Source organism: Orycteropus afer, unplaced genomic scaffold (genome assembly GCF_000298275.1).
Source record: "Orycteropus afer afer isolate SDZICR_OR568_19922 unplaced genomic scaffold, OryAfe1.0 scaffold00017, whole genome shotgun sequence".
Taxonomy (NCBI): domain Eukaryota; kingdom Metazoa; phylum Chordata; class Mammalia; order Tubulidentata; family Orycteropodidae; genus Orycteropus; species Orycteropus afer.
Genome location: NW_006921604.1, coordinates 5,295,463 through 5,306,606, shown reverse-complemented (window position 1 = coordinate 5,306,606; position 11,144 = coordinate 5,295,463). Strand labels below are relative to the sequence as shown.

The following is an 11,144-nucleotide window of genomic DNA, read 5'->3' as shown; positions in this document are numbered from 1 at the left end:
CCTGTAAAATGACAGTGGAGTCCTTGGATGGTACAAATAGTTAACATGCTCAGCTGCTTTCTGAAAGGTTAGAGGTGCAAATGCACCTAAAGGTATTGCGGAGGAAAGGCCTGGTGATCCACTTCTGAAAAATCACTCAGTGAAAACCCTGTAGAGCACAGTTCTATTCTGGCACACATGAGTTTGTCATGAACTGGGGTTGACTCAACAGCAACTGAATTTTTACAATGACAGTCATGCCCATCTTCCATGGTTGCTGGGATGATGACAGGAGGTTCTATATATAAGGTGCTGACAATGCCTGACGTAGTACAAGGGCTCAAAATATGGCAGGTATGATGGTTGCACAGGTGTGAAGTTGAGGTCTTTGGGGCAGTCATATTTGGGTGTTGGTGCTGCTTGACCTTTGATCCAAGTCAGGATCAACAAGTAGGCAGCATCTAAGGATTGTCTTGCCTATTCCTGGAGTGGAACCTGGGCATGCCCTGGAGGAGGTACTTTCCTGCCCAGCACTCAGACACAGAAGGTGAAGCATGTCAAGCAATGAGAAGTTTGGTGACAGATACCCTTCCACACTTTTGAGGGACCAATGGCCCCAGCATAAAGACCAATGGTCCCAGCTCACCAAATGCTCATTTGACTGAATGCCCATGCCACATTCTCTGAGGTCTGAGACCCTTTTGTCTATTGCCCAACAGGCTTCTTAACACCCTGCTCCTCAGGCACAAGAGGCTTCTGAAGGAGAGATCTGGAGAGACCATGCCCATACCAGGAAGAACTTCTGGTCAGCAAGCACATGCATCTGCAAACATACCCTAAACAGCTGGATGCAGACAGAAGCCAGCAAGGAGGTGAATGTGAGGAGGCAGGAGGCCTGAGCAAGGACATTGGACAAAGGTGGCTGGGGTCAGGGGGTGGGAAGTCTGGGAGAAGGGAAAAGCAAGACCAGGAGAAGGTAGTTTTTGAGGCTGGAAATGAAAACTTGCCCATTCATTAACATCCAATGCAAATAGAATTCAAGGCAAATGCAAAATGAAGGTGCCTATCTTAGAAAAAGACTCAGGATAGGAGGAATGAGAAAGTCATGTGAGAAAATAGAGAAAGACCATTTAAAAGTTTCTTTAAAGAAAATGATTAAAATTCAAAATATTGAGAAACTCTTGGAAATTCAATTAAACCTTCTTTTCTCTTTTGGAATAGGGCAAAAATAAGCCTCTTTAGAATCACGGTGCTAACTTAATGTCATGCTACCATTTTATTGAAAAAATGAGACTCCTTCAATCAATACTAGACTGTAAATTTTGTTAAATATATAACAAGCATCTTTTCATTTTTTAATTTGTAGTTTAATTTTTCCAAATCTCCAGTCAAATATTTTGTTCTTATTTACTTTGAAATTTTGGTTATCTTAAGAGGATTCACTAAAAGAGGCTCTATTCTGGTACCAATTACCTTTGGATAATGAAGGACTTCCTGGACATGCTGCTGGGACCCAATTTAATAGAGGGAGTAAGATGGAAGGGGAGTAAAATGTCACCTAGGTAAGCCCTCCACCTGAGGTTTGAACCTCTGCTCATTAGCCATCACTTCAGCCTCAGACCCTGCCCATATGTCTCCATGATGAGAGCTGATCACTTTTGGAGGCACTTGGTCTGGTGTCTCATCTATGTAGTGTCATTCACTTCTCTGAACCATGGAATAAGGGAATATTTAATAATGGGAACACAGGAGGAAAGAAAGTGAGGAATCCCTGGGTAGTGTAAATAGTTAACTGTTTGACTACTAACCAAAAAGCTGGCAGTTTGAACCCACCTGAGGCACCTCAGAAGATAGACTTAGAGATCTGCTTCCAAAAGATTGTTGTTGTTATGTGCTCTCGAGTCGGACCCGACTCATAGCCAAAAGATTACAGGCATTGAAAACCCTACAGAACACAGTGCTCTGCACACATGGGGTCTCCATGAGTCATAATGGATTGGGCTGTCGGGATTCCTAACTCAGTACCTTCCTTCCTAATCATCTCCTCTCCTTTCAACCAAGCCTCCTCATAACCAAAACATGGCATTTGCCACTGGGCATCCTTTCCATTCACTTCCTTTCACACTGTAGTCTGGTCCCCTTTCTCTGATACAGACTGGCCCGAGCAAATTCTAAGAACAGTTTATTATCCACATCACTAATTGGACACCTGAACAACAGTCTACAGAACACACTGCCTAGAACATTTCTGATAAGCTTTACAAAGAGAGGAAACTTCTGAATCTTGTTTTCTTTTGGCTTAAAAGATGTTCTATTTGAGCACAGACCACTTTGTATTGTAGGAAAAAGGAAGGAGCCACCAGGCTGGCACTTGGCAAACAAAGCTCTGCTGTTTTGTACAGATGGTGGCTGAGCACCGGTCCCCTGTTGGCCCCCTTGATGTGCCCTTTGACGGTTGTGTTGCTCCAGCATTTCAGAGGCATGGATGCCCAGTTAACTTTGGTGTGGGGAGGGTGGGCACACAAGACACCCCGTTGTTGAACAGAGAATGTAAAGCTCAGATAGAGGAATACCTAGCCCCATGCTCACTGAAACGGCAGTGGTCAGGCACAGGTGGCTGTCATCTGAGCTGTCATTTGATGTTGTCTCTTCAGTTTCAGTGTCAGTCAAAGGATTTCTCAGGAAGAAAGCTGAAATGATGCTGTTCCTGACACTGGAGAATTAAACACAAAACCCCCAAAACACCCCACAAATGTATAGAACAAGAAGGCATTTTACAAAGTAAGTATTTCAAAGGTTTATCATCTTCTACTGTGGATATCTGCAAATACTTGTTGGGTGAATTTTAGTCCCCATAATAGCATTCAGAATATCTGTGAAGACTTACCAATGTGTCATGAGAGGGGGTTGCTCAGAAAAGCAAGGGGACAATTCCTATAGACAGTTCCAGGGGCTAGCAGAGGGTCTTTTATTTGTGGTCTCTGAGACTACAATCTCTACTTCCCACTTCAGGTTCCCTTTCACAGATAGGAAATGACCTTACAAAGATAGCTCAATAGTTGGAGGTTAAATACAGCAAGCCACCAACCCTTGACATGAAGGTATATGGGAGAGTAAACATAACACCACAAGAAACAGAGCTCTGCTTTTTTTTTTTTTTTTGGTCCCCCAACCCCCCAAATGTTGAGAACATTCCTGGGTTCTAAAAAGTTATGTAGGAAGGCTGGCCAATCAGTTAACACCGTCTGGGTTTTTTCAGTTAAAGTTCTTCTGCTGCTTTACGAAGACTTCCATCTGATTAAAGAAAATACTGCATGGGTCACGTACAGCAGAGTGGCTACGTATGAAAACACCTGAAACAAAGATAAACGACCATTAATGGGAATGCACCTTGGAAAAGTAACACCCGGGACTGTCCACACTGTGCTGACCACTCAGCCCTGCTGGCTGCTCATGTGGAGCTCAGGGATGACAAACTCAAAGTGTGTGGACTGCCATGACTTCCCACCACTCACTGCAGACATCCTTTCCTACAGAGCCAGATGTGGCCCCTGGAGTCCAGGTGAAATAAAAATTTATTGGACTTGGCTGCAACATGTAAGTGTCTGTCATTGGGCCACCACACAACTTTACATTGGGGCCAGCTGACTGGAAACAGGGTCCCTAAGTCCCCTCTCAAGTAAAAGCATCTAGCCGAGTATCAATTACTCTTCACAGAAACCTTCCTTCCCCCACATCTATAAGGCCAGTGTCGACCAGCTGGGATCCCAGCAGCCTCAGCTAAGAAAATACAAACATATGTGTTTGTTGGCTCTGGTAAAGGTCTTGATGTGACCTGAACATCTTCAGACCTCCATCAGAATTTTTATTCTAGGATCTTAATTTCATAGGCATGGACAAGGGAGTCAGGCCCCATAGGAAGTGAGAGACAGAGAAGGGGAGTAGAGATTTTGAGCTTTTGCCAAAAGGGGCTGCTTACTGAGAGAACTGATGAGAAAATCTAGTTAGCCATTTTGGCACTGGGAGCAAAGACCTTGGAAATATGGCCGAAAGTCATTGTGCAGCCTATCAGGCTCTGACTCACTATTTTCACTTGGGCACTATCCCCATTACCTTTTTCTGGCTGGTTGGTCTCCCTCAAGGCTTGCCTGCTCACAAGTCAAATTTCTGCACCTGGTTTTGTGACCTTGGGGCTTGGGGTCAAGAGTTTCCAGTCCAGGCACAACATTTAGGGTGGCTATGCTTCTGTGACTCTTGAAAATGCCCATAAATACCAGCCATCACCATGCCTGCTCTCTCCCTGCCCCCACGAATGGGAACAATCTTAGCCCTCACTGGCCAGAGGCGATGAGTAAGCCAAGTTATTGAATAACGAATTTAAAAGAAATCATCTGGAACTCTTAAGTGCCCCTTCTAAAAGGAACAGTCGTACATGAGTGAGCAGCCCCCCAAAAAGTGCTACCAATAAAGTGCCTCTCCAGTCACGTGGGAGCAATCCACTGTCTGGAGAATTTCAGACCCAATCACAACCCTTGACAGAAGTGATCTCAGCTGTGTTGCCCCAAAGTTCCCCAGGAGAACAGAAAACAGACACTTATTTTCCAAGTGAGGCCAAGATATGATACAATGGAAACTTTTAGAGCTGAAACATGGATGGGAATACTTTGTCCTTCAGAACTCCTCTCCCTAAATGGCTGCCATTATTGCCCATCACAGTTAAGATCTCCAGAAATCTATAGCTTTCCTGAGTCAACCCACACAAATCCCAGGGACCCTTTTGGCAATGAAGCACTGCTGACAGCAAAAGAGAGGGGAAGAATCTCAGCTAAGGAGCAAGTCCTGATAAGGAACCAGAGAGCGGCAAGAGGCAGGCCAGATACTTCCACTGGCCTGGTGTGTGGAAGAGGGGAGAAGGTTTTGAGGTGCCTCCTCACATATTCCCTGGATTGGCCACCAAGACCATCTAGAGGGCATGTTTTGGTGTGGGCAGGATCTGGGGTTACATCCCGAGCAACCATGACCCTTTCTTCACTACATACTGAATAGAAAAGTGTAACTTTATGTTGAACCTTGTTCCTATTTCACTTTGGTGGTTTTGACCCAATATTTCTACCTGCTGAGCACATTTTAATGTTTGATTCTGGCACTCCTGACTCTGTGTGGGCATGCTCATATTTATCCAACTAACAAAAATACGGAAACATAACCAATTATGTTAAATAGATAAATAGATGTTGGTATAATCATAGAGTGGAATACCACACAGCAACCAGAATGAAAAAAAAAAAAAAAAACTACATCTATACCCAACAGCATGGATCAATCTCACTAACATAAAGTTAAAAGAAGAATGCCAGACATAAGATTGCACACTGTATAATTCCATTTATACGAAATTCAAAAGAAAGCAAAATGAAACAAGGTAGTTAGAAATCAGGATAGTGATTATTCTTGGGGGTGGGAGGTGCACAGTGATAGTGGCAAAAACATTTGAGGGGGCTTCTGGGTGCTGTTTCTGTTCCATTTTTTAATCTGGATGTTGGTTACACAGGTGGGTTCACTTTATGAAAACTCATCAAGGCATGCACCTGTGATCTGTGCACTTCCCTGTATGGATGCTATATTTTGGTAAAAAGGAAAAGTTAGAACATAATAGAGCCCAGTGGTTCCCAACTAGAGATCTGTCTGGGGATGGGGCATTAATTCACTCACCTGAGCTCTTCCAGATGGTGGGGAATTAAAAAAACAAAACCCACTCAACACAGTCCAGTCTATATTTCACTACTCTTGCCTAGGATAATTTTAGGAAAATTATTGTTAAATCATTGTCTAATGTCTGTTATGAGGCAAGCCTTGTGGGGTTGGAGTGGGGAGATATGAGGCTCTTAAAGGATAAAACCAAACAAAACCAAACCCACTACCATTGAGTCAATTCTAACTCATAGCGACCCCCATTGGGTTTCCAAGGTGGTAAATCTTTATGGAAGTAGACTGCCCCAGCTTCCTTCTGTGGAGTGGCTGGTGGGTTTGAACCACCAACCTTCTGGTTAGCAGCCAAATGCCGTAGGCACTACACCACCAGAGCTCCTTTCTCATGGGATGCTGGTGGTGGTGGGGCAAAGTAGAATCATTTGAAGGATGACTGAGGAGGCAAATTACCAGCCTCTCAGGGAAGAAGAGCAGCCAAGATGCTATGTGTATGGGCTCCTACATCATGGGAGATGTGTTGGCTTCCAATAGTGAGGCATTTGAATGGGGAGCCAGGGATCCTGAGATGGCCTGAGATGCCCAGGTTTATGGAAGGGGGGAGTAGGCAGGGAGTTTAGGGAGGGGCATGTGGTGCCCTGGGACTGAGGCTAGGGCCCATGCAAACAAGGCCTCTGAGGGACTTTCTCCTAGCCTGGCCTCAGCATTCCCCTGCCTCACCTGTAGTGTGTCAATAGAAGACCCCTAACTAGGATACTGCATGGTTTAAAATCAGCAAGGGAGTGCATCAGGGTTGTATCCTTTCACCACACTTATTCAATCTGTGTGCTGAGCAAATAATCTGAGAAGCCGGACTATATGAAGAAGAATGCAGCATGAGGATTGAAGAAAGACTCATTAACAACCTGAGATATGCAGACGACACAACTTTGCTTGCTGAAAGTGAGGATGACTTAAAACACATACTGATGAAGATCAAAGACTACAGTCTGCAGTATGGATTACACCTCAACACAAAGAAAATGAAAGTCCTCACAACTGGACCAATAAGCATCACAATAAATGGAAAAAAGATTGAGGTGGTCAAAGATTTCATATTACTTGGTTCTACATCAATGCCAATGGAAGCAGAAGTCAAGACATCACATGGCGTATTGCACTGGGCAAATCTGCTGCAAAAGCCCTCTTTAAGTGCTGAAGAGCAAAGATGTCTCTTTGAAGACTAAGGTGTGCCTAATCCAAGCCATGGTATTTTCAATCATGTCATATGCATGTGAAAGTTGGACAATGAATAAGGAAGACCAAAGAAGAGTTGATGCTTTTGAGTTTTTTGTTGGCAAAGAATACTGAAAGTACCATGGACTGCCAAAAGAACTAACAGATCTGTCCTGGAAGAAGTACAGCCAGAATGCTCCTTGGAAGCGAGAATGGCCAGACTTCCTCTCATCTGCTTTGGTCATGTTGTCAGAAGGGATCCCTGGAGAAGGATATCATGCTTGGTAAAGCAGAGGGTCAATGAAAAAGGGGAAGGCCGTCAACGAGATGGATTGACACAGTGGCAACAATAATAGGGTCAGGTATAGCAAAGATTGTGAGGCTGGCACAGGACCAGGCAGTGTTTCATTATGTTGTACATGGGGTCAGTATGAGTTGGAGCAGACTCAATGGCACCTAACAACAACATAACAACTAGGAGACCTGATCATCGGCTCCAATAAGCCAGACTACATACTCCAAACTGGTGTTAAGAGTGGGGGTGACAGAGCACCTAGCTTGACCTCTGGCAACTCATTATTGGTAACCTTGGGCAAGTTATCCAAACTCTCTGTGCTCTGGTTCTCCATCCATGAAATGGGCATAATGGCAGTGGCTACTTCAAAGGGTTGTTGAGAGGGTTAAATGAGATTGTTCACTGAGTGTTCAAAATAGTGCTAGGCACTCAACAGTTGTTGTCTGTTTACATGCCTGCCCTCCACAAAGCCCAACCAGACATAAACCCTGAGCCTAGCCCAGGGCCTGGGGTAGTGCAGGCACTGACCAGAGGAGGAAGGAAGTCTTTGGCACATCACTTCTCTTCCCTTGGGCTTTGTTTTTCAGAAATGAGGGGAAAGTTGTACTTCATAAAAAAGTTAAAACCAAAACCAAACTCACTGCCATCGAGTCGATTCTGGCTCATAGCGACCCCATTGGGTTTGCAAGGTGGTAAATCATTAAGGAAGTAGATTGCTCCATCTTCTTTCCACAGAGCAGCTGGTGGGTTTTAACCACTAACCTTCTGGTTAGCAGTCAAATGCCTTAGGCACTGCACCACCAGAACTCCTTCTAGTGAACTGAAAAAAACATGAGGGTAGGTAGGGCCTGGCAGTCTTCAGCTTAGAAGTTCTGCCAGTTGGAGATGGAAGCTGCTTGTTATGAACATGTGTGGGTTGGTTTGTCACAGGCCAGTCAGGCATAGGTACAGGCCAAGTCAGGGTACTTACCACAGCAGAGATGTTTTCGTGGTACTGTTTATAGGTGAAGCCTTCTTGCATTGTGATGGTGGCCAAGGCTTCCAGGACTGAGGCACTGAGGTAAAACAGGGCAGCAACAGAGTGGTAGGCTGCATCCTGCAGGTTCACAAAAGGCATCAGAGATGGGAAGAACAGACATCACTGGGCTGCCACATGAAGATGAGAGGAGGGACAGTTGTGGTCCCAGCATGGCCTACTGGCCCCCTGCCCCTGCCCAGCACAGTTCAGGCCCTTTCCCTATCTTCTGCTACTTCCTTTGAGCCTTACTGTCCATCCTGATGTCTCTCTGCCTAATATATACTGTCTTCACACAGTTGGTTAACAAGCCCTGTCCAGCCAAGTTTTATTTCAATGGTCTTGGGGCCAGAGTGAAGACTTTGATGGAGAAGGGATGCTGCTTTACCTTGAGGTGGGATCAAGTGAGGGGGGCAGAGGCATCTTGGGGTTTCAATATGTGGAAATTGGTCCTGGGCCTGAGAAGTGTCATACGTGCTCATAGTCCTGGCTCAGATGCAGCAGGATGAGTGACCAGTGCAGGGCAAGAGAGGCCCACACCCTTTTCATTGTTTAGTTGTGTTTACTTTATTTTGTTTTTAGGCTTTTAGTATATTTAAAAACAAAGCACTAGAACAGGATTTGTATTGTAGTTGTAATTTGGAAGTGATTTCAAAAGTCTAAGTCTGAGAGCTTCTGATAGGGAGAGGCCAGCCAATGACCCCACCCTTCCTCGGTAGGTAACATGCAGGTGTCCCACACCTGCTGCTGTTAAGTTCACTGAGACTCATGATGACTCTGTGTGTTAGAGAAGAACTGCTCCACAGAGTTTTCTTGGCTGATTTCACTAGGCCTGTCTTCTGTGGAGTGGCTGGGCAGGTTTGAACCACCAACTTTTTGGTTAGCAGCCAATTGCAAATTTCTTGCACCACAGTTGACTTTATCATTTCATGGGCCCCAACTCTTTCTCTGGCAAACCTGCTTTAAAAGGCAGAGGCTCAGGGACTGGGTAGTAAATGTGGCCTCACCACTATGGAGCCAAGGCCAGTCCCCTGGAGTTGCCTGTGAGGGTCTAGCTCCAGGACTCTCTTCCCTTAAGATGACACCAGCCCTCCTGGATGATAGGAGGTACCAACAGGTACCTGGAAGGTGTGGGTGGTATGTGGGGAGGTTGGGATGCTGTTATTCATGAAGAAGGTAGTCATGCAGGAGAAAGTAGAACAGGTTCAATAGGAATCAAGCAGTGAACTAAAACCACCCTCTACTCTTTCTTCTTCTAATTTCCTTGCTGCAGGGAGCTCTGGAAGGAGCTCTGGTGGTGTAGTGGATAAGGCACTTGTCTGCTAACTGAAGGTCAGTGGTTCAAACCCAGCAGCTGCTCTGTGGAAGGAAGATGGGGGGACCTACTTCTGTAAAGATTTACAGCCTCGGAAACCCAATGGAGGTCGCTATGAGTTGGAATCAACTCAATGGCAGTCAGTTTGGTTTTTTTTGTTTGCTTGTTTAGGGAGCTCTGGGTTGCTGGGATCAGCTGTGAGCTGATGGCTAGGGTCTGCTCTTTCTTGGAACATAGATGGGCGAGTATGGAAAAAGCTAGCCTCTTGGAGGAAAGAGTACAACACTACAACCCCCTCCCCACACACATACACCAAGCACCCCTGGGCTGGGACTCACCAGGGTAACCCAAGAAGACTCCCCGCCATGGGCACCAATCATGTACAGGATGAGGAGCACAGTGGTGGCCACGAAGCAGAACACAGACACGAACATCACCCAGCCCTGGATCAAGGGGATAGGCACCAGGGACGAGGCTATCAGGATCCATACCAGGCCACCGAAGACCTGCAAAGTATGGAGGCAGAGAGTGAGTGTCAGACCCAGAGGAGAGCCCAAGCCCAGAGCGGCTCTAGACCAGAGACCACATCAGGTCACTAGGGGTGCAGAAAAATGGAAAGCAGACAAAGAGAACAGCAGCAGACATTTTCCTTAGCACAAATTACACTTTCATCCCACCCAAAGTCCTAGGCTGGATCTCCAAACTCAGTCTTCCCAATACTCTGGTTACTTATTTTTATAAATACACTATCTATGTAACTATGGGGCAATCTACTTCCATAGTGATACTGCCTCGGAAACCCAAGGAGGGATCGCTATGAGTCGGGCCCGACTTGACGGCACATAACAAGAACAACATGTAACTATCAGGGCTTTGAACTGGTTTAAACCAATTCAGTTATGACCAACACAGTGAAAGAGGAACAGATCCAAATTTGTAAAACCAGAGTGAGAAAAATTACAAGTTGAAACCCTGGAATGGGAGACTCAAAAGAGGCACAGTAAGCCTTTTCAGAAGCCTGATGCAAGAGACTGAATTACTGCCAGGACTGTGGAGAGCTATACACATTCAAAATTAATGTGGTAGGCCACTATCTTTAAGCCAGGCACCATTGTTTCCAACTCTGCCGATCAAGAGATTTGATTGCTATGCAACACACATACTGTCCTTGTTTTCTAGGAGGGCGATTATGTTTCTAGCAGGGCATCAGTCTGCAATTTTTCCCATTTCTGGTTATTGTTCTGGCACACTCACATTTTACAAATTTAGGTTTGTTCTTGTTTTGCTTTGTTGGCTATGACTGAACTGGAAAGAACTGGTTCAAAGCCCTGGCATCTATGTATTCATCCATCTATCTATTTAGCAATATCTATCTCTGATCTAACGTGTATGTATATGTATATACATACATATATTTTATAGGAGCTCTGGGAGCATAGTGCCCAAGGCACTTGACTGCTAACCAGAAGGCTGGAGGTTCAAACCCACCAGCCACTCCTTGGAAGGAAGACGGGCAATATACTTCCGTAGTGATACTGCCTCGGAAACCCAAGGAGGGGTCGCTATGAGTCTATGAGTCGGGGCCGACTTGACGGCACTTAACAACAACATATATATAT

At 45.3% G+C, this 11,144-nt stretch overlaps 1 protein-coding gene across 1 annotated transcript in view; it reads right to left on the bottom strand.

Annotated features, from left to right (window-relative positions):
* Window positions 1-3,257: 3,257 nt before the first annotated feature.
* The window catches only part of MAL (mal, T cell differentiation protein), a 36,046-nt gene continuing 28,159 nt past the window's right edge, over window positions 3,258-11,144 (bottom strand). The window contains exons 2-4 of the mRNA XM_007959422.1: window positions 9,864-10,031; window positions 8,166-8,291; window positions 3,258-3,332 (exon numbers count right to left, since the gene is read on the bottom strand). Coding sequence (XP_007957613.1) covers window positions 3,258-3,332; window positions 8,166-8,291; window positions 9,864-10,031 — 369 coding nt within the window. The remainder of the gene's footprint in view (window positions 3,333-8,165; window positions 8,292-9,863; window positions 10,032-11,144) is intronic.